This window comes from Leucopleurus acutus (assembly GCF_964270905.1).
Source record: "Leucopleurus acutus genome assembly, chromosome: 3".
Classification (NCBI taxonomy): Eukaryota; Metazoa; Chordata; class Mammalia; order Artiodactyla; family Delphinidae; genus Leucopleurus; species Leucopleurus acutus.
This window is the reverse complement of record NC_139145.1, coordinates 133,310,432-133,336,625: the sequence shown is the minus strand read 5'-3', so window position 1 is coordinate 133,336,625 and position 26,194 is coordinate 133,310,432. Positions and strand designations below refer to the sequence as shown.

The following is a 26,194-nucleotide window of genomic DNA, read 5'->3' as shown; positions in this document are numbered from 1 at the left end:
GGTGCTAAGGTATTGTTTTCTGAAGTCACTGTTGGAATGCATTTGTCACTTAACAGAGGAGGACAGAATAGTGGAAGCTAAAAACATAAATTGTAATAATGATTTAATAGATGTATAGTGGATTAGTGAATTGTCACTTTAAAAAAAGTGAAGGGATCTGGAGGGTTGCTGTTCAGGACTGATAAAGTTTGATTTGGGAACTGTGGGTGCAAGGGGTGCTTTTCCGGAGAATAAGCAGTGAGATTATGTAATGTGAAATTTCTGGGGGCAGTAACCATGCTGTTTTTCAGAGGTAATTTAACTTTTGCTTATATCATATTTTGGTGTAGTAGTGACCCTAACTACTTTTATAAAATAATTTTAATAAAATAAAAATTTTAAGGAAGTAATTTGTAATTGAAGGAAATAATTTGTGGAGAAATTCTTTTGTGTGCTTCCTAGAAAAATACTGTAATTCCTGTTAAATTTAGATTATTTTATTCTGCATCTTTTTAACTTATGGCACCATAAGTTGATTTTTTTTCTTTGCTGCATGATTTAAAAGCTTCTTAAAAGTAACATAATCTAAATTTATTATCTGTAAATCTAGATAGCAAATATGAACAAGATGAGGGGACCCAGTGCACTGGTGGCATTTTTGGCTCTAGAAGATCAGCATTAACTGGTGTAGGTGAGAAATAGAATTTATTACTGAATATTAATCATTCATATTTGCTTTTATCTCTAGGATTAATAAACCTAATATATATGTTTAAGTGTACTAGATTGGCTCATGATTTTCTCTGCTTTTTAGATTTGTAGGCAAAAATACATGGACAGTTTTGCCTCCCTTACAAAGTTTGTGCTCTGTGAATTATTTCTTCTTTCTTATCTACCAGTTAATTTGAGTTATAAATTATACTTAATTGGAGGAGGGAAAATGAAGTTTGCTTTGATTTCAGAGAAAGGATTCTGAGTTAGGGGATTTGAGGAGAAAGTGAAAAAAAGGAACATAATTATTGACGAAAAATGTTGAAATGTGGATAGATAAACCGTGGTACTAAAAAGAAATGAGCTATTAAGGTACGAAAAGACATAGAGGAACCTTAAATATGTATTCCTGAGTGAAAGAAGCCAATCTGAAAAGGCTACATACTGTATGATTCCAGCTATATGAAATTCAGGAAAAGGCAAAACTATAAGAAGAAGGGTGAAAAAAATAGGTGGTTGCTAGGGGTTGGGGGAAGGGATGAATAGGCAGAGCACTGAGGATTTTTAGGGCAGTGAAGTTACTTTGTATGATACTGTAATGGTGGAGACATGCCATTATACATTTGTCCAAACATAAAGAATGTATAATACCAGGAGTGAACTGTAATGTAAATGATGGACTTTGGGTGATTATGATGTGTCAGTGTAGGTTCATCAATTGTAACTAATTACCTCTTTGGTGGAGGATGTTGATAATGGGGGGAGGCCATGCAGGTGTGGGGATAGGAGGTATATGGGACATCTCTGTACTTTCTGCTTAATTTTTCTGTGAACCTAAAACTGCCCTAAAAAAAATGAAGTCTTTAAACAAAATGTTCAAATGAGAAAAAGGTTTAAGTATAGAATTAAGAGATGAGTGGATTAAGGGACTAGAATCCTGAGTAATTACTCAGTATTTGAAAAGAAATAGCTATATGGTTTATGTGCTTGAGGAGGAGCTGTGATTTCTCTAAATCTTCTGTAAAACAATGCCTTACAGGTAAGGGTGACATTTATCAAAGCAGAAGTGGTAGTGGAAGTGGACGAGGTGAGTTCTTATCTGGTTTACCTGTAAGTGGTTAAAATTACTGTAATCGAAGCTTAATTTTTGAAGTTAAAGGTAACTGTTGCTGCTTTTATACACTTTGTGGAGTATGCATTTGCACAGCCAGTTTTGGGGAGTTGTTTACTACTACTCTTTAATCCAACAATTCTGTTATAGGAATTACATACTGTAGGTGTATTTGCTCAGTACATGTAAAAGTGTGTTCACTGCAGCTTCATTTATAATAAGTAAAAACTGAAAACCACCTAAAAACTCATCAGTCTGTTTAATAAATGATATAACCATAAAATGGGAGATACCATGCAGATGTTAAAGATTGAGATGTAATCTATATGTATAAATTCTTACTAAAATAATGTTTTTTCTTATGAGATAGTTATTTGGCTTGGCATAGGGGATACAGAAAGTTCAGTATAGATGATTTTATACTATGAAAAAATTTTTCAGAGTTAAAAATATTTAAATGTCATATAAAAGTTGAAATGTTTTCCAGACTAGTAAAACCATAAAGCTTGTTTGATGTCTCTGAAAAATTCTTAGTGATCATTACTAGTCCCCACTTCCTTCCTTTGGATTCTTGGATTCTTCACTATAGAAAAAGATTATTAATGGCTAAACCGTATCTTCTACAAATGCTCAGATGTTGTTTGAAAAAGGATTTCAAGACCTATGGACATACAGGACAAGAAAATTAGCTCACATGTAAAGATGCTATATCTAGTTAGCCTTTCAAATCTAATGCAGTCCTTGTTCTTTTTTTGTGATAGTACCTGAAAGTGGCACAATAGATGACTCCTTGTCTAAAGATCAGAAAGATAGTGTATAGAAAGGAGTCAACACGGCAGACCTGACTGCTGTTCTTTGAAAGACCTGGCTTCTGAGAACTTGGATTTAGGGTTCTCACCACTCTTAACTGGTGTGAGTGGCTCACAGTGCCTAAACAGTTTGTACAACTGTGTGGTTTATGCTGAATACCTGCTTTTCTTCTGGGAGTCTGGAAGTTTGGTACATGCCAGGCAGAAGGTTCCTGCATTATCAGCACCTCATAAGAACCCTGGATATTGAACCTCTAATGGGCTTCTCTGGTAGACAGCATTTCCAACATGTTGTCACAACTTGTTCTGTGTGATACCAGTGGAAGAGACTCTTGAAAGCTTGGTTGCCTGGTTTTCTCTGGACTTTTCCCTGTACACCTTTTTCCTTTGCTGATTTTGCTCCCTATCCTTTCTATGTAATAAGTCACAGCCATGCTTATGACTATATTCTGAGTCCTAGCAAATCATAGAACCTATGGGTTGTAGTGGGGACATCCCAACAAAGATGGATTTTTAGTTCCTTTTAGAAAATACATTCTTTTGCTGAGGAATATAGAGATTAGGAAAGAGACATAACAGTTTAAATGAAAGAATACTAATATGTTATAACAGTGTAATCATAAAATCAGCATGTTGAATGCTAAGGAAACAAAATGTTCAGGGTTCTATTTATCTTAATTGTGTCAAGTATTATTTGTACGAAGGGACTTTATGCATTTTCAGAACTTTTTCTCTTTGAAGATAAGCAATGAAAAGAAAGATGTGCATAATCTTGTATCTTGACTGTATCTTGTGGATTTCTTTAATAGGTGGTTACAAAGGTTTAAATGAAGAAGTAATTACAGGCTCTGGAAAGAGTAAGTTTTACTTTAGATAAGGTATTTGATTTTTATAGTGAGCATTCTTTTACTCTTCGATTTTTAAGAACATTTATCTTTTTTTCGATTTGATTCCTTTTAAGATTCTTGGAAGTCAGAAGCTAAAGGAGGAGAAAGTGGTGACACTCAAGGTATATTAATTTTTGTGTAATCCACATGAGTGTATATTGCATTTTAATACAAATACAGAATATTTAAAAACAGAGGTAACTTTTTAAAATTTGAAGTGAAAACTTTAATGGTAAACATTGGGAATTACTACAGTATTTAAAATTTGAGTTTGTCAGTTTTTGTATGTTTTCCCTCTTATTTTTATTCTAGTCCTTGTAATGTAAATTTTCTTTTTAAATTCTAAGGACCAAAAGTGACCTACATACCACCTCCTCCACCTGAGGATGAGAACTCCATCTTTGCACATTATCAGACAGGCATAAACTTTGACAAATATGATGCTATTCTTGTAGAAGTATCTGGACATGATGTACCACCAGCAATTCTGGTCAGTGTAATAATTGTTTCTATAATGACTGTGTAGCAAACTTCGGTTTTTAAAAATTTAGTACATTTCTTTAAGTTGGTATTAAAGAATACAAAAATTTCATCTTATTCTCTAATGTCTTAGGTTGGAAATTTAGAACCATGACTACCATCTACATTAGAATTAATTGCTATGTTGAAAGGGAGGGTACTATATTTCCTCCCCACCTCCCGAAACCAGGATGAGAACTTTATTTAAATTCACCAAAAAGGATACTTTTCCTAGAGATCAAGATTTCTGCTTCCTAAGTGTGTGAGAAAGTGTGTCTTAGGGGAGTGGTTTTCTAAGGAGTGGGGGAGCCCAGAGTCCCTTATTGGTAATGAACCATTTTTACTGATTAGAGTTATTTGTATCTCACAGGTTTTAAGGGGACAGAAAAGAGTTTCTAGAACCAGTGTCTATACGGAATATTCCTTAATTCTATCAAGTAATAACATACAGGTTCTGGATACTACTTTTGAGTGGGGGCATATTTGTAAAGTTAACATAGTATATAAAGTGGAATTAACAACTTGAAACTAATTCAAATAGAATATGTTTATGGAATGACCTGTATATGATATATGGAATTTAATCACTGCCACCTGCTTTTTTTTAGACTTTTGAAGAAGCTAATCTTTGTCAGACACTGAATAGCAACATTGCTAAAGCTGGTTATACTAAGCTTACTCCTGTGCAAAAATACAGTATTCCTATTATACTAGGAGGAAGAGATTTGATGGCTTGTGCTCAGACAGGGTCTGGAAAGACTGTAAGTCACTTTCCTGCATGTATTCTGCCCCATATTCAAACTGCTACTTTTTGAACTTTGGTTCTTCCCAAGTAGAAGATTTCAGTGAACTGTCATAAATATTCATGTGTGTTTGCTTCTGATTTCTGGTTTTATTGAGGTTTGTATGCTTCTGAAGAAAGAATTTTGAACTATTTCCAGAGTACTTCATAGATTTTTAATCTCTAAGTGTGGTCAGCTTTTTCTGTGCAACATAGTATCTAAAACAAAATGATTGAGGGTCAAAGCACCAAAGTTTATAAACCACAGAGAAAGGTAAAAAATAATTTATGTAATACAGCTGATACAGTTTTGGAGTCAAGAGAATGAGAAATAGCTGTAGGTATTATACCTGTTCCTTAGTATGAAGTGACCTCTGGTTATGCTAATTCTAAAAGAACTCTGATGGGACCAGGTTGGTCTTAGGACTAAACTGTGGGGTTTGTCTATTAAATAGGGTTCCATGAGATGAGTATTAAAGACTGTCATTTCCAGGATGATAGACTCTTGGTTCATACTGTATTAGTCTTAAAAAGCCTCCATAGTAGAGTTGAAGGGAAAATAAGTGAGTTGTATAATACAGCAGCTGTTGTGTGACTTAAATGTGGTTTTGGAGGTAGATTTTAGTGTCTTATTTGTTTAATGAGAAAACTATAGCACAAAGTTTCTTGCCACATGTAACTTTAATAAGGGTGATATGTTTAGTAATCCAAATGAATGATTTCCCAAGTTTTGCTCTGCTTGTGGACCACTTTTGTCATGCATTCTGATAATTTTATTTCTACCCCAAAAAGGAGTCATTTAGAATGAATGCTGCATGCTGCATTAACCTCTAAAAATAAGTTTATTTAGAATCTATGGCTGTGCTTTTTAAAAAAAGAACAAAAGATATTTTCATAGGGTAGATTAACTATCAGACATTTTATATTGTATAATATGAGCATGAAGACCTAAATGTTAAAAACTCGTGGAAATAAAAATAGTTTTCCTTTCTCATCTTAAATTTACCAAAAAGATGAAAGAAGAAGCTAAAGGATATGAAGACATGAGGAATAGGTTGCCATAGGGAGAAGGATGATGCACTATACATTCGTAATTTATGGAATTTAACTTCTAGGCAGCTTTTCTCTTGCCAATTTTGGCTCATATGATGCGTGATGGAGTAACTGCCAGTCGTTTTAAAGAGCTTCAGGAACCAGAGTGTATTATTGTTGCACCAACCCGAGAATTGATCAGTCAGATCTATTTGGAAGCCAGAAAATTTTCTTTTGGGTAAGTACATCTAGAATGCCACTCACAAACAAGTTTTTCTTTAGAGCATTTTCTTATTTTGGGAAGAACACAGTGCATGAATAAGAATGCACTCATGTAATTGACTGAAGTTTCCTTTTTCATAATCTTGTTTATGGAATCTCTTTATTTTAAAAAGAAACATTCTTATTAAAAATTAGATGATAATAGAAATAGATAAGACAATAGTGAACATATTGGTGTGTCTTCTGGTAGTTTTTAAATGTATGTTTAAAAAATGAACTTAGGGTGTTCCTAATAATTTTCTGTTCTTTACACGTAACTTAATAAAATGGATAACTGCTTATTTAACAACCAGACCTAATTTTTAATGACTTTAAGATTGCCCATGTGTATGTATTTTATTTCTCTATTTTGGGGGATTTAGGTTGTTTCTAATTTGGAGCTACTATAAATAAAAATAATTCTTGCTGTAATGAACAGCTTGCTATATAAATTTTTTCTACTTTTATGTTTTAAGTATTTTCTTAGAGATTTTTATAAATTTGATGTTAAAGAATATGGACTTATTTTAAAGCTTGCCTTCTACCAGCAGTATATGAGAATGCCAATTTCACTACACACTTTGCCAGTATTTGGTATTAGTTATTTGTTGCTGCTTACCTTAAAACCTAGTTGCTCAAAACAATAAATATTATCGGGCTTCCCTGGTGGCACAGTGGTTGAGAGTCCGCCAATGCAGGGGACACGGGTTCGTGCCCCGGTCTGGGAAGATCCCACATGCCGCAGAGCGGCTGGGCCCGTGAGCCATGGCCGCTGAGCCTGCGCGTCCAGAGCCTGTGCTCCGCATCGGGAGAGGCCACAACAGTGAGAGGCCCGCGTACTGTAAAAACAAACAAACAAAACAAAACAAAAAAACAATAAATATTATCTTACAGTTTCTGAGGGTTAGAAATTGCGGAACAGTTTAGCTGGGTGTTTCTGACTTGGGATCACTTATGAGGTTGCAGACAAGATGTCAGCTAGGATTGCAGTCATCTGAAGGTTTGACTGGATCTCTGTGTAAGGATGCTTGATTGTCCTTAGGAAATGACAGCTGGCTTCCCTTAGATTGAGTGGTCAATGAGAAAGAGCAAGGAGGAGGTTGCTATGACTTTTATAAAACAGTTGCAGTCACTTTGGCCATATTCTGTTAGTTACTAAGCAAGTCAGTAAGTCTAGCCCATACTCAGGACTGGCTATATATTTTGCTAGAACTAGTGCAAAATGAAAATGCAGGGTCCTTTGTTAAAAAATTATGAATTTTAAGCAGCAAATATAGAGCATTAAACCAAGCACAGGGCTCTTCTAAGCTTGGGACCCTGTATGACTGTACAGGTTGTACACCTATGAAGCCAGCCTTGTACATACCTATAGGGGAGTGGAGTTAGGATCTATATTTAAAGGAAGGAGTATTGAAGAATTTATGTACATATTTTAAAACCACCACAGGTATCTTCATTTTTTTTTCATTTATTTGGTTATTGAGAGGTTGAACGCTTTATACATTTTCTTTTGTGAATTATGTATTATCTACCAGTTTATCTATTGGGATATTAGTGTTTTTCTTTACAATTTTTTAGAGTTTTCTCTGTATAGAAGCTTAACCTTTTATTTTGTATAAATCAGTTTATTTAAAATGAGAGTAGAAAAAATTAAAATTATTAAAATCCCTTTAATGTCAAGTTTGACAGATCTTTTGGAAAAAGTAGGTGTACATTGCTTATATCAGTGTTTATTTCTTGCTGATCCCCATGTAGTATGTTGCTCTTCAGTCTTTTAATTTTACTTTTTTTTTAAAGCTTTTCCAGTAAATTTTTAAAAATTTTTACTTATTTATTTTATTTTTGGCTGTGTTGGGTCTTCGTTGCTGTGCGCGGGCTTTCTGTAGTTGTGGCAAGTGGGGGCTACTCTTTGTTGTGGTGTGTGGGCTTCTTATTGTGGTGGCTTCTCTTTTTGCAGAGCACGGGCTCCAGGTGTGCAGGCTCCAGTAGTTGTGGTGCGTGGGCTCTGGAGCGCAGGCTCAGTAGTTGTGCCGCATGGGCTTAGTTGCTCTGTGGCCTGTGGGATCTTCCTGGACCAGGGCTCAAACCCATGTCCTCTGCATTGGTAGGCAGGTTCTTAACCACTGCGCTACCAGGGACGTCCCAACTTCAGGCTTTTAAATCACGTAAAAGATAACAGTTTTCTTTTTTAAAAAACGAAAGCATATGTATGATAAATTCAGATAATTATGCACAAAATGAATATTAGTACATGGATATTTGTTGGAACATTTTTGTGGCAAAAAACTGAAAAGTATCAATGTTTATCTTTAATTCTCTTCAGAGTTTACACACTATTAACAGTTTATGTGAAATAGCTGGTGCACATGTATGCACTTTAATTCTCTCAACAAATGGTGGCATACTAAGCTTGTTGTCACCCTGTTTTTTAAAAGTTGTGTATGTTGGAGCTATTGTTTACTCTAGAACTGTACTCCTTTTTATGAATGCACAGTATTTCTTTGTATGGGTGGGCTATAATTTTAAGTGTTTTATTGTTAGACAATTAGATAGGTTTCAATCTTTTGATACTAAAAATAATGTTAGTAGTGAATATTATTTTACAGTCATCTTTACCCATGTGTGGGGACACATCTGAAGGGAAAATTCCTAGATGTGAATTTATTGGGAAAAAGATATGTTTTAAAATTTTAATAGAGATTAAAATTGTGAAAGGTGTTGTATCAGTTTATCCTCCTGAATGCCAGTTTCCCTATGCCCTGGATAACATGGTATTATCACACTTGAGGGAAAATGTTGTTAGTCTTCATTTATTTTGCTTTTATAAGTAATGTTGAACTTAAAGTGTTTAAAAACCTTTGTATTTTCTGTGAACCATTTGTTCATGTTTTTGACTTATTGCGTGAATGTTGGTCATGTTTATCATTGTTTTTGAAGAGCCCTTTATCAGACAGGTTGCAAATATTTTTTTCTCACAGCTTTTCAGCTTCTTTCTGGGAAGAATTTAATTTTTTTAAAATTATGTTGAATGTATTAGCTTTTCCTTTATGGATTTCATTTTACATCTTGTTAGAAACAAATGGCTAATTTTCAAGTAACTAGAAAGTGACATTTACTTTTATTGTTAATAGGACTTGTGTAAGAGCTGTTGCTATATATGGGGGAACCCAGTTGGGGCATTCCATTCGACAAATAGTACAAGGCTGTAATATATTATGTGCTACTCCTGGGAGACTGATGGATATCATACGTAAAGAAAAGGTAGGCTCTAGAGGGATAACAAAGTTGTATTGATTAGTAATTTTTTTTGTTTGGGGAAGAGAGAGATTGGTATAAAGATACATATATTTATTACAGCACCATTTATATATTAGGCCCCCATCAGATGCTTTGAATGCATTCTCATATAAATCTTAAAATAATGAAAATAGGAGGTAAATAGTATTTTCCATTTTATACTTGGGAAAACAAGCTTAGTGAGGTTATGTAATTTATTTTAAACCTCTCAGTTAGCTCTAGTAAGTGATAGAGCTAGGGTTAGAATCTGGATCTGATTCCAGAATCTATATCCTATACCCCACTACACCGGGAGAGAAATGTAATAAGTGGTTTTATCTAGTTTCATATATGTCTTGATGAAATAAATTTTTTTTCCTGAAAGAAAGCCTTTGTGGCATCAGTAATTTTGTCTTCTGTTTTAGGTGTGGGAGTGATTATTATCCAGGACTATTAATTTTCTGTCTTCAGAAAGAGATTTTAGGGCTATGTATTTCTTTTTGGTATTCACATACCACAGTATTACATCTCTGTATCAATATTTTCAGTTCACTTTCATGACTCTGATTTGCTTTTTTAAGGCCCTTCTCTAAAGGGATTGTTCAAAACATGCTGTTTCTGCATAAAGGGACTTTTCTTAGGATACTTACTAAGAGTATCCAGAGAAATCCACCTTGATTAAACATCTTCCCTGGGGTACCAAAATAACTTGTTTTCTTTTTGCAAATGTGTGTCTGTTTTTAGCACTAAGTATCCATGATAGGTTAGAAAAGTTTCCCAGTTGTTCCTGAGTGATTAGAGAATGGGGGATTTATTAAGGGTTTAAAGGAGTTAGAAATAAGTTTAGCAGTTACAAGACATTTGAATATGTCATGCTGTTAAGCAATTTTATTTTTTACATTAAAGAGTCTGACTTTATCAGATAATATAGTCTAGATCTGTGCTGTCCAGTACAGTAGTCACTAGCTACATGTGGCTATTTAAATGTCAAAGTGATATAAAATTAAAAATTCATTTCTTCAGGCACACTAGCTACATTTCAAGTGCTTATTAGCTGCATGTGGCTACTGGCTAACAGTGAAGATACAGAATTTTTAAGTAATTACAGAAAGGTGTATTGTGTAGTACTGATCTAGATGTTTTGGTTTCTTTCTTATAAAATGTTTTATAACATAAGGCAAAATTGAGAACTGAAATAAACACTGGTAGTATTACCTAAACATAACAGTTCTCTTTGTTGTATGCATTTATTTCTAATCTTCATCCTTAAGAATATATTAATAGTTGGAGTTGTAGAGAATATTTTAGTTTAATACATTAACTAGTATGCATTCTCTGCCCTCACCCTTGAAAATATCCTTAAAGATTGGTCTCAGACAAGTCAAATATATAGTTTTGGATGAAGCTGATCGCATGCTGGATATGGGTTTTGGACCAGAAATGAAGAAGTTAATTTCCTGCCCAGGAATGCCATCAAAGGAACAGCGTCAGACCCTTATGTTTAGCGCAACTTTTCCAGAAGAAATTCAAAGGTAAATTTTTTCTTCTTAAAAGTAGTTGCTATGTACTTGATGCTTTTATAGCAGGAGAAATACTATGAATATCTTATTTTTGGGAGATTTACTTCATTTAATCCTAAATTTAAGATTGTAACGTAGGTAGTTTAGAAGTATTTCCAGGAAGTTTACCCTATTTTTCATTGTTTCTTACCTTAATTCCTGGCTTTACATTAGCATCACATTTTATTAAAGTGTGCGTGTGTGTGTGTGTGTGTGTGTGTGTGTGTGTGTGAGAGAGAGAGAGAGAGAGAGAGAGAGAGGGAGGGAGGGAGGGAGGGAGGGAGAGAGGGAGGGAGAGGGAGAGCGAGCGAGCGAGCGAGCACATGAGTGCAACACCTAGCTAGGATTTAATAAGTGCTTACTAAATGAAATTATTTTTATTGTTGTGCCTTCTCCTCAAACCAAATAATAGAGCTTGGGGGAATTGTGCTTGTGTTGGAAATTTTATATACCAATTTCCACAGATATTTGAGTATCATACCACGTACTCTGTGGTCCGTGAGTTCTGAGATTAGGATGACACATTCCTGCTAGAGTGGTGACTCTACCTCCTGCCTGCTGATCCCTTGGCCACAGGGAACCTGAAATGCCCATGCAGCAGCTCTAGCTTACAGTTCAGTAAGACTCTTCCTGTTTTCTCTGGTGGAACCATTCTCTCTTTGGGAACCAAGACCTCCAAAACTGCAGAACCTATACTTGTAGTGGGGGTAGGAAGCACAGATTTCCCATGTGGGTCACTGGAAGTGATGGATGGTATGTGGACCACCCTTGCTTGTATCTCTTGGTTCACAGACCCATGTACCACATGAAGATCTTTGATTCCTACTGAATGATATTCCATCCTCATAAAGAATCACTTCCAAGCTGTCCCTTTAGCTGTTCTTTCAGTGGACAGTTCCAGTTTGTCAGGCTGGCAACTTCTGGGTGTTGTGATATGATATGGACCCCATGGTTGTGCACCTGCTGCAATACCACCTTTGCTGAAAGTGGATCCCCTGGTCTGATAGAATGTTATGTGGGGTCAAACACTATCAATTTGTATTACTTATTAGATGATTTTAAAAGTCTTTGTATAAAGTTAAAAAGAGCTCTTTACTGAGGAAAAAGTCTAAATCGTAATAAAGCATTTGGCCAGTTGCCAGGATTTTTTTCTTTCTTAGTGGTACATAAAAGAATAGTTTCTTATATTTAAATGGTGTCTTAAATTTGAAATGGGGTATCTACATTCCCATCATCATCATAGGTAATTAATACTAGGTGGGTAAATACCTACCTAATTAGCAGGTAATATTCCTGCTGCCTATCTATTTTTTTTTCAACAAAATAATTTTATTTCCGGGACTTCCCTGGTGGCACAGTGGTTAAGAATCCACCTGCCAATGCAGGGGACACGGGTTCGAGCCCTGGTCCGAGAAGGTCCCACATGTCGCGGGGCAACTAAGCCCGTGCGTCACAACTACTGAGCCTGTGCTCTAGAGCCCGTGAGCCACAACTACTGAGCCCACGTGCCACAACTACTGAAGCCCGAGCACCTAGAGCCTGTGCTCCGCAACAAGAGAAGCAACTGCAATGAGAAGCCTGCGCACCGCAACAAAGAGTAGCCCCTGCTCGCCGCAACTAGGGAAAGCCCGCACACAGCAATGAAGACCCAACACAGCCAACAATAAATAAATAAAATTTTTTAAAATTTATTTTTATTTATTTATTTCCTAACACGTGGCAAACATATACATCCAGTACGTACTTATCTTGGACATTTATTCACAGATGACTTCCAAACTACAACTGTCTTGATATTTAAGCAGGAACTAAAAGTTATCTTAGTTGATATGAAAGATGCTTTTAGATGGATAACAGTATGGATATATTGCATTGGTCACAGCAGAATTTGATTGATTAGTTCTATAAATTTAAAGCTTGGAAAAGTTACTACTTTTGCATCTAATGCTTTCAGACGAATAGGATGCAGCAATATCAACTTGTATTCCAGAGAAATTTCCTTAGTTTTTCTGGTGATGGAACCACTTATCCCCATCTGTTGGTATTGTGCAGGCAGATTCACATGGTGGTGGTAAAGCATCCACAATGGCTTTGGCAGCATCAGTATCACACTGGAAGGGGCTCTCAAACACTGTGGTATTCATGCAACTGATTCCTTTTCCATCAGTTTTCTAAGTCACTAGTGCTCTCCAGTAGTCATGAGTGCTTTTAATAATATCAATTGCAAAGTCCTTATCTTTAAATTCTGCGTTGAAAGCAAACTGGTTCTCAGGTTTTCCATCAGGAACCTTGTACCTTCTAAACCAGTCCACAGTAGCTTCCAGGTAGCCAGGTTTCAGCCGCTTGACATCATTAATATCATTATAATTGGCTGCATCAGGATCATCCACATTAATGGCAATGACTTTGCAGTCAGTTTCCCCTTCATCGATCATAGCCAGTATGCCCAGAACTTTCACCCTGATTATTTCCCCTCTTGCACATACCTTGCTTCCAATTTCACACACATCAATTGGATCATTGTCACCACAGCAGCTGGTGTGTTCACAATTGTGTCCTGGGTCTTCCCAAGTCTGAGGGATGGCACCATAGTTCCAGATATATCCTTTATAAGGGAACAAATTTGTAACATAACGGAGTTTTCCTTTTTTCACATCTTGTTTAATTGGGTTTAAAGGATCCTTTGTAGCAATCTCCATTTTTGCATTCGACCAGCGTGGTACTTCAACCACCATGTGGAACACATCCTTATCTGCATAAATTGGAATATCATGAAATGGAGATATATATTGTCCTTTTTCATTTTTGAGGAAGACTCAGTACTCGAGGGTGAAGGGTGTGGCGTGCTCCTCGCTGCTGAAGCCACTCATGATGCTGGAGACCAGCCGCTGCTGCTACAAAGCCACTCTATTTTTTTTTTTTATTTTAATTTTTTTTTTTTTGGCTGTGTTGGGTCTTCGTTGCTGCACGTGGGGTTTTCTCTAGTTGTGGCGAGCGGGGCTACTCTTTGTTGTGGTGTGCGGGCTTCTCATTGTGGTGGCCTCTCTTGTTGTGGAGCATGGGCTCTAGGTGCGCGGGCTCAGTAGTTGAAGCATGCAGGCTCTAGAGCACAGGCTCTGTAGTTGTGGCGCACCGACTTAGTTGCTCCACAGCATGTGGAATCTTCCCGGACCAGGGGTTGAACCTGTATGCCCTGCATTGGCAGGCAGATTCTTAACCACTGCGCCACCAGGGAAGTCCCATCTATTTTTTTAATTTACCCTGAAATAGGAAAGTGTTTGGCCAGATATTGGCCAGCCCAAATGACTAATGTATACTACCGTCAGTCAGTAATATTTGTTGAGGACTTTTTATGAGCCATATTTGATTATAAGCCCTGGGGCTATATGATAAATAGGATAGAGTTCCTGACCTTGAGTTGTTTATATTCTTGAGTTCTTGATGACTTCTCAGTTGCTTTACTGTTTGCATTTAAATGTTACAAGTTGCCTATTATTCTGTCTAAAGTCCACTTTTTTCATTCCACATATTCACTGAACCATTGAAGCATCCATTTCCTTGGCTTGCACTTGTACCTGTTTACTCTCCCAAACTTATTACCTGTATTTTTTTGATGGAAGTATAGTTGGTTTACAATATTATATTAGTTTTAAGTGCTCAGTGTAGTAATTCAGTATTTTTGTAGAATATATTCCATACAAAGTTATTTTAAAATATGAAGTATATTCCCTGTACTGTACATTACATTTTTGTAACTTATTTATTTTATACTTAGTAGTTTGTAACTCTTAATCCTCTTCGCCTCCTTTACTCCTCTCTCAGCCCCCTCCCTTCTGGTGACCACTGGTTTGTTCTCAGTATCTGTGAGTCTGTTCCTGTTTTGTTATATTTGTTCCTTTTATTTTTAGATTCCACGTATAAGTGAAAACATACAGTGTTTGTCATTCTCTGACTTATTCCACTAAGCATAATATTCTCCAGGTCCATCCATGTTGTTGCAAATGGCAAAATTTCATTCTTTTTTATGGCTTAGTAATATTCCATTGCATATACGTATACCCCACATCATCTTTATCCATTCATCTGTTGATGGAAACCTAGGTTTTCATATCTTGGCTATTGTAAATGATGCTGCTGTGAACATTGGGGTGCACCTATCTTTTCAAATTAGTGTTTTTATTTTCTTTGGATATATACCCAGGAGTGGAATTGCTCCATACGATCGTTCTATTTTTAATTTTTTGAAAAACTTCCATACTGTTTTCTATAGTGGCTGTACCAATTTACATTCCCACCAGCAGTACACAAGGGTTCCCTTTTCTCCACATCTTGTCAACCCTTGTTATTTCTTGTCTTTTTGATAATAGCCATTCTGACAGGTGTGAGGTGGTATCTCATTGTGGTTTTGATTTGCATTTCCCTGATGATTAGTGATACTGAGCATCTTTTCATGTGCCAGGTGGCCATCTGTATGTCTTCTTTGGAAAACTGTCTATTCAGGTCCTCTGCCCAGTTTTAAAAATTGGGTTGTTTGTCTTGTACTGTGAAGGAAACCATGAAGAAACACAAAAAGACAATGTACTGGTTGGGAGAAGATAATTGCAGATGATATGTTCCATAAGGGATTATGTAAAGATCTTCTACAACTTAATATCAAAAACAAACAACCCAATTATTACTTGTATGCTTAATCTCTCTCCTCAGCTCCAGACTTTTAGATTTAACTCTTTAGGATTGTTTTTCCTCTTAGATGAATTAACCGGTAACTCATGTTCATCAAGTCCAAAATTGAACCTATTCTTCAGCTCCCTCTTTCCTTTCCAGTTTTCCTTATTGGCATTGTGGTCTTTGGCAGCCAGAGTCCTTTGAATCATGTTGATTCCTCCCTCATACTCCTTTAATTCTGCCCTTCAAAAGTGTTCAACTTGGCAGTTATCTCTAAAATATTTCAAATTCGTTAGTTTCTTTATTTCCCACCTTATTTTAGGTCCTTTTCAGTTTCCCTCTGCTCATTGGTGGTAGCTTTCTTTCTAACCTGTCTCCCTGCCTGTAGTTTCATTTTTATGCTGGTAAAAATTCCAAAACAAAGTGTGATCTTTATAGCTATTTATTTAAGATAAACCCTCCCATGTCTTTCCATCTCCACAGACTAACCAACTTTCAAATTCTTTTACACAAGACAATTTCTGCCTCATTTGCCACTTTTTTACCTGGACCGATGTATTTCTGGCTTATTTAGACTATTTCCTATCAGCCACACAAGCCAAATTCTGTTCCTCCTCATTATTTATCCTTGTGTCTTCTTATGCATTGAGTGCCTTTCCCTAGTCATCATTTTTTCACATTCTTGCTTGCTGCTTCCTTAGATGAAGCTTCAAACTTGAAGGCTCTTTAACAGACATCATTTCATCCATTTCCTGCCAGTCTTGTGAAAGAATCCTGTATCTTGTGAAAGAAACTATTTAAAACACTTTTCATGTTTCTTGGAATATAGTTAGGTTCAATAGATATTAACTACTGTAACACTGGATTATTATAGTAAATCATTAAATAATTAAAATATGTAAATATTAACCTATATAAATATTTTAGATTATAGTAATTATTTTTTTAATATAATTATATTTATACTACCTGATATGAGCACCTCAGAGGCAGAGACCATCACATTCATCTTTATACACCCAGTGCCTTGTACCACATATGCCTGACACGAGGCACTCAGAATATGTTTTCATGAGTGTAAAGGATGATTGACAATTAAGTCTTGCAGATGATCTCAAGGTTTGAGAGGGTTCTTGTCTCTAGAGGTAGCATATCAACAGTGTTTTTCTTTTATGGTAAGAGAGCAGATGAAGAGAGAGAAGCAGCAGTGATTTATTAAGATTATGGATTTACTGAGTTTGAACTATTTTCTTGATATGCTAGGAGGTGGCTAGAAAGGGACTGCTTTTGGCACTGCTACATAGGAGAGTATATACATGACTGCTACATGACCTTCCCTTTTTTTCCTTCCAAACTTGCTCTGTAATTGGCAATTCCCCTTCTCCCTACTCCATGTTCCTGGGTGATCTAGAGCAGGGCTTCTTAATTGTGTGCTGTCAGTGAGTTGTGTGTGTGTGAAGATGCTGATACCCCCAACCTTTGGGGTGAGCCTCCACAACTTGGTGTGGCCCTGGCCCCTAGTCTCTTCACATCATCACATTTTTTTGCCCAATTATGCTGTACGAATATTATCATTTTCTATGTTTGTCATGTTACAAAAAGCACTGACTTAAGATCTGGTTTACTTCTAATACTTCATTTGAAGTATACTAATTTGACAACTAATATTTTCAGGAAACAACTCCTAGAAATAACATACATGAAAGCAATGAATGAAAAACAGAATTTCTGTTGTAGGGTTACATTTTAATTTTTAATAAAAAAATTCCTGCTTGTAGTCTGATACTTAGCATACTTTTTTTATTGTTATATACACGTTTTATATAGTTTTGTATGGTGAGCACATCCACTTGAAATTACTTATCCGTAATTTGACACAGACTTTTTCACTAGTAGTTGTTAAGTATTTTGCAAAATCTTAACATTTAATACTGATATTTGAATGTACTTGGATGTACATTGGATGTACTGATATTTGAATGTACTTGGTACTGGTATTTGAATGTACAAAGTACTGATATTTGAATGTACTTGGATGATGTAAGTATCCACCTTCTCTTATTATAGCTTTTATAATCTGGCTTATTAATATTGAGGTAACACTTGCAGGAATTCAGTGAATATTATGAGTATTAATGGAAGAGGATAAGTTAAGGAATACTCTCTTGTCTTTCTTTCTTGTCTCTTGTCTTTCAAGGTTGGCTGGGGAGTTTTTAAAGTCGAATTATTTGTTTGTTGCTGTTGGACAAGTGGGTGGAGCATGTAGAGATGTTCAGCAGACCATTCTCCAAGTTGGCCAGTACTCAAAAAGAGAAAAACTTGTCGAAATTCTACGAAACATAGGTACCTTACATTGATATAATTATCTTTTGTTATGATTTTGATTTTTACAATAATGACTTCTGGAAATGACTTTAAACATTATTTGGCATAAGTTAAATAAGTTTTCACTGTTTCCTCTTTCTCTAAAGCTCTTTTTCTTATGATTCGTTATTTTGGGTAAATGATATAGCAGTATAATCCTTTCTCCTCCATAAATGTTAAAAATAGGAAGAATTTGAGACTTTGTTTGAACAGTGTTTGACAAAAAACTATTCCAGCAGAAATACATATTTTCTTGTTTTAGAAAATAGAAAGGAAGAGTAACATATCTACATCAAGCTCTGTTTACTCCACTAAAAGTGAAATCTTTGTTGTATTTCTACTTCCCAGTTTCTGCTCTCTAAGGCTTCCTGTATTCATAGTTCAAAGAATTTTGGAGATAGAAGGGACTTTAAAGATCTAGTTCTGTTCCTTCACAATGTTGATGAGAAATCTATCTCTTTACCCTCAAAAAATTTTTTTTCAATAGAAAGTTGTATTTCTTTGATTGAGATAGCTTTAGTTTGTGCCTTGAAATAAAATTTTCTAATATGGCCTTTTTTTTTTTTACTTTGCATGGAAATGTCATGCCATATATCCTAGTATTTTACATATTTTTGTTCATATAATTTATCTCTTTTTCTAATTGTTAACTTAAATCTGCTAGCTTTCCTCTTCTGCCTTTAAAATGTGTAGGTTTCATTATTTCATAGTAGTGTACCATCTGCCTTTTTCATAATTTTAAATGAACAGGTGTCAAAGATTTTGTTGAGCTCATTAATTACAAAGGGAGCTAGTAAGATGTTACAGCCAATTCTAAGGAGAATTGAAAGAACACATTTATGTTTATTTATTTTTAGTTTTTTGGCTGTGTTGGGTCTTAGTTGAGGCATGCAGGATCTTTCATTGTGGCACGTGAGCTTCTCTTTAGCGTGCGGGTCTTTTCTTCTCTAGTTGTGGCGTGCGAGCTCCAGAGCACATGGGCTCTGTAGTTTGCGGCATGTGGGCTCTCTCATTGAGGCGCATGGGCTCGGTAGTTGTGGTGCGCAGGCTTAGTTGCCCCACGGCATATGGGCTCTTAGTTCCCCGACCAGGGATCGAACCTGTGTCCCCTGCATTGGAAGGCGGATTCTTTACCACTGGACCACCAGGGAAGTCCCCAGAGAACACATTTATGTATAGGATATCAGGAAAGCTAAGATGGATTTACAAATAGATGCAAAAGTGGTCAGTATCCACAAAGCAATAATCAATTACATTTGAGGGAAAATTTTCATTTGTATTTTTATTGATAAGAATCATTTGCATTGCTCTCAGTTGCAATAGAGGTATAAAAAAATAAAGACAGTAAAAGACACAGACAACCCTGAAGGGTGTGCTCATCAGTGATCATCTTTGCTCTTTTCTTGAAAAACAAACACACAAATGGTTTATATTTCTTGGTCACTGTTACGCCAAGTGTAGTCTCAACCACTTATGTTAATTATTTTAACTGTAGTAACTTCTATTTCAGAGAGTAAACTAGAGGCAGGGATGGACAGTTGAGAGATGTCATACACAAACATTGTAGCTGACTACCAGAGCTCATGAACTTTCTATACCACACATATATCTTTCTACACCACACATATTCTTTTACACTTAAAGTAGCAAAATTGAGTAGGTTCATTTTTTTTTTTTTTTTTTTTTTTTTTTTTTTTTTTTGCGGTATGCGGGCCTCTCACTGTTGCGGCCTCTCCCGTTGCGGAGCACAGGCTCTGGACGCGCAGGCTCAGCGGCCACGGCTCATGGGCCTAGCCGCTCCATGGCATGTGGGATCTTCCCGGACCGGGGCACGAACCTGCGTCCCCTGCATCAGCAGGCAGACTCTCAACCACTGTGCCACCAAGGGAAACCCGAGTAGGTTCATTAATATGACTCAAAGATATTGCCTCTCTATAGTATATGAAAAATAACAAGCAAAAGGATATAAACTTATGTTTAGTAATTAATGTTTGAGAATTCTGTTCTATATTCAGTGATTATTGAGTTAATTAACTCAATATAGTCTACTATTTTAAGTTATCTAAAGCCAAAGATCTTGGAAATTATCTTTCAGATGACAGTATACAAAACGGTAGATAGTGTTGAATAGTCAGTTTAGTTGAACACAGATTTACATTTTCATACACTTAAACAAAACATTATGGAGAATGTTAGTTATTTTGACTGGCAAATCTCTATACATTAAGAAAAACCCAAGTAAAATAAGATACATGTTTGTTTTCTACTTAACACTGATAAATTCGAGAAAATACATTTGTATTTTTAAAACCAAGTAAGTTAGTCTTGTTTACCAAAGATTTCACTTAATTATGGGAACTTGGAATCTTAAAATATTTCTGCTTTAGCTCCTATAGGAAGAATTTTTTTTAAAGTTTAATATAGTTAAAGTATTATAAGTCAATTTCTTTATTTTCCAGGAATTTTAGGAGTATTTATCTCTATAAATTCTCTAATTGATCTCTGTAAACCAATCAGAATTGAGCTCCTTTAAGAGACTTTATAATTTGTTAATACTCTCCATAGAGTATTAATATAATGCTTATACATAGTGGTGGGTAAAGCCCTTTCTGAATTATAGGTACATAAAGAGCTTATAGCTTCATTTCTACCACTTCAGCCACAGGTAAAGAGTAAACACAGAAATACAAAAAATGGCAATCTAACTACCAAAGCTAGAATTCTTTTTAGATTCTTAATTGATTTTAGTTCACAATGGACTAATAGTCAAAAAAGGCTAACAAGATGAATTGTCTATTATTTTTCACGCAACAAAATACTTAACTATAATTCATTAATCCATTTACAAAGATCACCAGATGGTCTGCTTATAAAACTAAATTTGCATTATTGCTGCCACCAAAGGGGTATAGCTTATTGTCTGAAGGGGAAAAAATACCAAATCAGTAGAGGAAAAAAACTAGAGAAGTGTCAGGGGAGTTAAATTTTTATTACCATTTGGGATTCACACTGGGAACCAAGAAAAGATGAAATCGAGGCTTTAAGCTGCACAGTAGTATTAGGTAACTGACTATCAAATTTATCAGTTTTGGCATTGGGCATCTTGTTGGATTGAAAGGTAATTTTTGATAAAACATAAAATCATTACTCTCTGATAAATAAAATGACTGTGTCTCAAGGATATAACTCATGTATTACTGTAAGAATCAGTTGCTCTATTGATTTCCTACCTGGTTGTCTAATAGATATCTGTGATTTATTGATAATTAAATATCACCCCTAAACCTTCCTTTCTTACAGTCCTCCTATCTCACTTAGTGTTTGTTCCATTCTTCCAGTTGCTCAGACACAAAATCTGAGGCATCCTTGAGTTCTTTCTCCAGTGTGCACATCTGATCTGTTAGCAAAATCCCCTTGTTTCTATCTAGCATCAAAGTATATCAGAACCGGGCTTCCCTGGTGGAGCAGTGGTTGAGAGTCTGTTCATGCCCCGGTCTGGGAAGATCCCACATGCCGCAGAGCGGCTGGGCCAGTGAGTCATGACCGCTGAGCCTGCGTGTCCGGAGCCTGTGCTCCGCAACGGGAGAGGCCACAACAGTGAGAGGCCCGCGTACCGCAAAAAAAAAATAATAATAAAATAAAAATAAAAAGTATATCAGAACCCATCAGCTGCTCAGTTAAAACAAAGATCAGATCTTTCCACTTCTCTTCTCCAAACCCAGTGGCTTCCCTTCTCAAAGTAAAGATCTTTCAATGGTTTTCAAGGCCCTGCATGATATGGCCTCCATTACCCCTCTGTCTTCAAATCCTACTGCTCTCCCTTGCTCACCCTATTCCAGGCACCCTTTGCTCGTTACTATTCCCCACACATAGCAGACATGGTTCTGCCTCATTGCCTTTGTTCTTGATGTTCCCTCTGCCTAGAACATAAAAACCACATGGGGACCTCTTTTCTGTTTTGTTTTTTTTTTTTTCTTTGAGCACACCAAGAACACCCATACCTTAGATCCGATCCTTTATATTTGTTCTTACCCTCTGGCTTGTAATACTGTTTCCTCGGGTATCTGAATGGTTCACTTATTTTAGTAATATCTCTACTCAGATGTCATCTAATTAGAGAGGGTACATCCGTCCACTTGGGCCCTTTATTCTGCTGATTTTTTTTCCTTTTTAGACTTAATGCATAATATTTGTTATTTGCCTCCCCACAGTGAGTGCAGGGGCTTTGTTTTATTGCTGTGTTTTCAACACCTAGAATAGTTACTGGCCTCTACTAGGCACTAAATATTTGTTGAATAAGTGAAGCCAGCTCATAGGAAGATGGGGGAGTGGGATTATGAAATGTAATACCTTCTTACTTTAAGGCTATAAATATCTTTCCTCTCTAACATTTTATAGAAAAGTTCCTTGTGTGGAAATGTCTCTGGCTCATGCTTGAATTTCAGCCAATTAAGTACTTATAAAATAACAAGTAAATATTCTTTAATGCGTTAAGGCCCTGGGATAATTTTCTGTATATATAAGATACTTTGGGGATTAAGGGGTTTGAATTAAGAGATAATGTTGGAACATGGAATATTGTAGAGTTTGTCAGCCCTGGGTTGGATGCCATTATTATGAATACCTCTGGTAGTCAAGGTAGAATAAAAGATTCTGTGATCTTGGGAAGTAAAGAACAAAAGCATTTATTTATAGAGAGGGAAACGAAGGGCCTGAGACAAAATTGTGGAACTGTTAAGAGTTGGCAGGTAGATATCATTTATCTTTCCCTAAGTCTCTACTTCTTGGTTGGCTTAGGAAGTCAAAGGGCAAGCTGATTGTTGTTTTTTTTTTTAGTCCTAAAGTAGGAAAAAGTCCTTGTCTCTCCATCTTTGACATTCATCCATTCAGGAAATATTTGAGTTACTATTACCTATTAGGCCTCAGTCTAGGTGCTAGGAATACAGTGGTGGATGAGACAATTTCCTACTCACCCTACCCTTTTCTTTTCTTTTCCTAATTTTGTAGTTTGAATGTTAATCATTGTTTCATTGTCTTGTAGGAGATGAAAGGACTATGGTCTTTGTTGAAACGAAGAAAAAAGCAGATTTTATTGCCACTTTTCTTTGTCAAGAAAAAATATCAACAACAAGTATTCATGGGTGAGTAGATTGATATGATTTCCTAGTAAGGAGGTAACTTCTGTTTGTCATTTGTTAAGAAATGTCAGTATATTTAACTAGTATAAAATCCTAGAATTAAGATCTCAAGATCTAAACTGTTATTCTTCATCTTCATTTTAAGTTTTTATAAGAACCAAGTGGCGGGGATGGGCGAGTTAAAGGTGTGTCTTAGCCTTCTTATTATGAGGATTGGTAACTTCTCAAGACATCTATTTAAAAGGCTCTTTGATAGTTAGAGCTAGGTGTTTCTTCAGCTGAATCTAATCTTTCTGATTAATCAGTGAATATATAGAATTCAGAGATTATGCTCTTTAAAAAGCAGCAATTTTTTTTTAACTGCTCAATCGACAGTACTGTATTATTCTCCATCTGAAAAAAAAATCACTAAGAATTAAATAAGAAAAGTTTCAAGACAAACGTTAAAAGGCACTCAACTATGTGGAATTGGCTTCGCCTCTGCAGGTTGTTTGGGTACATCCTTGATATGACAAAACTTGTCACACTCTTCCACGTTCTTAAATGTTGGTAAAGGGGCTAGACTAGAAAATGACATTCATAGTTGCCAAAATCTTTCTCATACATCAGGGCATGCCAACGACCCCACTTCTTCTCAGGTAAGAGCACCACCTCCACCTTGGTCCTCTTTCGGGGGCTGGACTCCACCTCTCTCTCCGCCATGTTGAGCCCCGCTCGGAACCACTGCGGCTCCCAGCGCTGTGGCGGCGGAACCTCTCGGGCCCCCGGCCCCCACCCACACTCAAAAAGCAGCAATTTTTGAGGTGGCATTCTGATCAAGTAGTATATTTTTTGTCAAGACTAGAAAGAGATTATTAATAGGTAAGATTTGATGTTTGTCATATTTGAGTTTGTATTTTGGCTCTGTGTATTAGCTGTCACCTTACCTCATCTGCAAATGGGGTTAATTGTCCTAACCTCAAAGTATTATTATGAGAATCAAACTAAATTATGACTTGAAAGGAATTAGTATAATACTTGGTATGTAAGAAGTAGACATTAATGTTAAATGTTGCTGTTTTTTACTGTTATTAAAAAGAAATTTATGTGTCGAACTTCAGTGTTTCTTTTAAATAATTTTCTTAAGTGCTGTCCTAATACATACTTTTATCTTCTTTCAAGTGATCGAGAACAGAGAGAGAGAGAACAAGCCCTTGGAGATTTCCGCTGTGGAAAGTGCCTAGCTCTTGTTGCTACTTCAGTAGCTGCCCGAGGGCTGGATATTGAAAATGTTCAGCATGTTATCAATTTTGATCTCCCTTCTACCATTGATGAATATGTTCATCGAATTGGGCGTACTGGTCGTTGTGGAAATACTGGCAGAGCTATTTCCTTTTTTGATCCTGAATCAGATGGCCATTTAGCACAGCCTCTAGTGAAAGTACTGTCAGATGTAAGTTTTTAATTTTTTAAAAAATTTTATTTATTTATTTATTTATGGCTGTGTTGGGTCTGTGTTTCTGTGCGAGGGCTTTCTCTAGTTGCGGCAAGTGGGGACCACTCTTCATCGCGGTGCACGGGCCTCTCACTATCATGGCCTCTCTTGTTGCGGAGCACAGGCTCCAGACGTGCAGGCTCAGTAATTGTGGCTCACGGACCTAGTTGCTCCGCAGCATGCGGGATCTTCCCAGACCAGGGCTCGAACCCTTGTCCCCTACATTGGCAGGCAGATTCTCAACCACTGCGCCACAAGGGAAGCCCCAGTTTTTAATATTTAAAACTGAATGGATAGTGTTCTTACCTTGTCATTGAAAGCGGACATTTTATATATATGTATTTTAAGGAAAAGTAAACTGTGCCAATCTTTGAGACTTTATGCATGTTGTATATGAAGTTAATTTTTTCTTTTAAAGGCTCAACAGGATGTTCCTGCATGGTTGGAAGAAATTGCCTTTAGTATATATGTTACTGGCTTCAGTGGTAGTACAAGAGGAAATATGTTTGTATCAATTGATACTAGAAAGGTAAGTTGAAGGGAAAAATTTAGAACTTGGCTTTTAGTTATTCTTTGTAAATGTTGTGCTATTGTGAAGTAACTATAACATTCAGTAATTTACCTATTCCATTATTTTCATACCTGGAAGAATAATAGTTCTCTAAAAGTTTTATATACATATTATATAGTTTTGGTCTTAAAGGTGAGTTTGAGATTTATGCTCAGACACCTTCCTTTCCCAATTCTGCTGGCATTTTAAATTCTAATTTGGGATCTTCTGAGATTTTTGTAGGAATTCTTTATTTTTTGAATTCTGACCACATTATTAAGTAAGAAAATAATAGAGATGTGGTTGCATATCTTTTCTGTTGTCAGTTTATAGGCAACATCATTTTTATACAGAAACAATGAGCATACTAATCATTAAATATTTATGCTTATTCATTGAAGTGAAGAGCTTTGTTTTTCCACTTGCCAAAACTATTGGCTTAAAGTTTTCTTGAAATCCTCTGTGCATTTAGACTTTCCAGGTTTATACGTACCGTTTTTCAAATGGATTGGAGTCAGTTGGAATGAAATTTTTTATATATTTGGGGAAGACATGGTGGAAAGCTTGAATCTCAGTCTAGGCAGTGTAACTTTAAAGCTACATTAAAATTAAATGTTTGTTTCTTTTTTTTTTTTTTTTTAAAGAATTACCAGGGCAAGAGCTCTTTGAACACAGCACGGTTTTCTTCTTCACAAGCTCCTAATCCAGTAGATGATGAGTCATGGGATTAAAGCTAAAACAACCCTCAAGTTTGTGGTACAGTTTTGATGCGGAGATGAAAATAGTTTTGATTTTTGATTTTTTTAATAGAAGTATGAAACCTGACACTCTTGTTTCTCCTGTCTTCTGTTCTTACTCCCACCCTTAAAAAGACATCCTTGCTGACTAGTTATGTGAAATGCTAAAAGTTACAACGTTGCAGTTACTGATACAAATGGTGTTAACTGGAAAGATTAAAGCATTCTAAATGTCTTGCTTATTTTTATTGTATTCTTCAGGGGTTTTAGACATATTTTATGTCTAAATGCCATGTCTTAGTATAGTGTTTATTGATCCTATAACAAACAGGACAAACGAT

At 36.1% G+C, this 26,194-nt stretch overlaps 2 protein-coding genes across 3 annotated transcripts in view; one reads left to right on the top strand and one right to left on the bottom strand.

Annotated features, from left to right (window-relative positions):
• DDX4 (DEAD-box helicase 4) overlaps positions 1–25,993 on the top strand; it is a gene marked incomplete at its 5' end in the record, with an annotated part of 66,894 nt that extends 40,901 nt beyond the window's left edge. The window contains 14 exons of one of the 2 annotated variants that reach the window (XM_082837285.1): positions 594–670; positions 1,730–1,777; positions 3,420–3,467; positions 3,572–3,619; positions 3,845–3,987; positions 4,625–4,777; positions 5,913–6,067; positions 9,222–9,351; positions 10,732–10,898; positions 17,788–17,933; positions 22,996–23,095; positions 24,254–24,524; positions 24,985–25,095; positions 25,761–25,993. In XM_082837285.1, coding sequence (XP_082693411.1) covers positions 594–670; positions 1,730–1,777; positions 3,420–3,467; positions 3,572–3,619; positions 3,845–3,987; positions 4,625–4,777; positions 5,913–6,067; positions 9,222–9,351; positions 10,732–10,898; positions 17,788–17,933; positions 22,996–23,095; positions 24,254–24,524; positions 24,985–25,095; positions 25,761–25,847 — 1,684 coding nt within the window. In that variant the 3' untranslated portion in view covers positions 25,848–25,993. The remainder of the gene's footprint in view (positions 1–593; positions 671–1,729; positions 1,778–3,419; positions 3,468–3,571; positions 3,620–3,844; positions 3,988–4,624; positions 4,778–5,912; positions 6,068–9,221; positions 9,352–10,731; positions 10,899–17,787; positions 17,934–22,995; positions 23,096–24,253; positions 24,525–24,984; positions 25,096–25,760) is intronic. The other variant, XM_082837286.1, reaches the window with a different exon arrangement.
• On the bottom strand, positions 12,926–14,025 carry LOC309959146 (inorganic pyrophosphatase-like; the record flags this gene model as incomplete). The annotated part of the gene is given in 3 exon segments (XM_082835301.1): positions 12,926–13,096; positions 13,100–13,741; positions 13,745–14,025. Coding segments are annotated over 3 exon segments (864 nt in total). The 5' UTR covers positions 13,796–14,025.
• Positions 25,994–26,194: the final 201 nt, after the last annotated feature.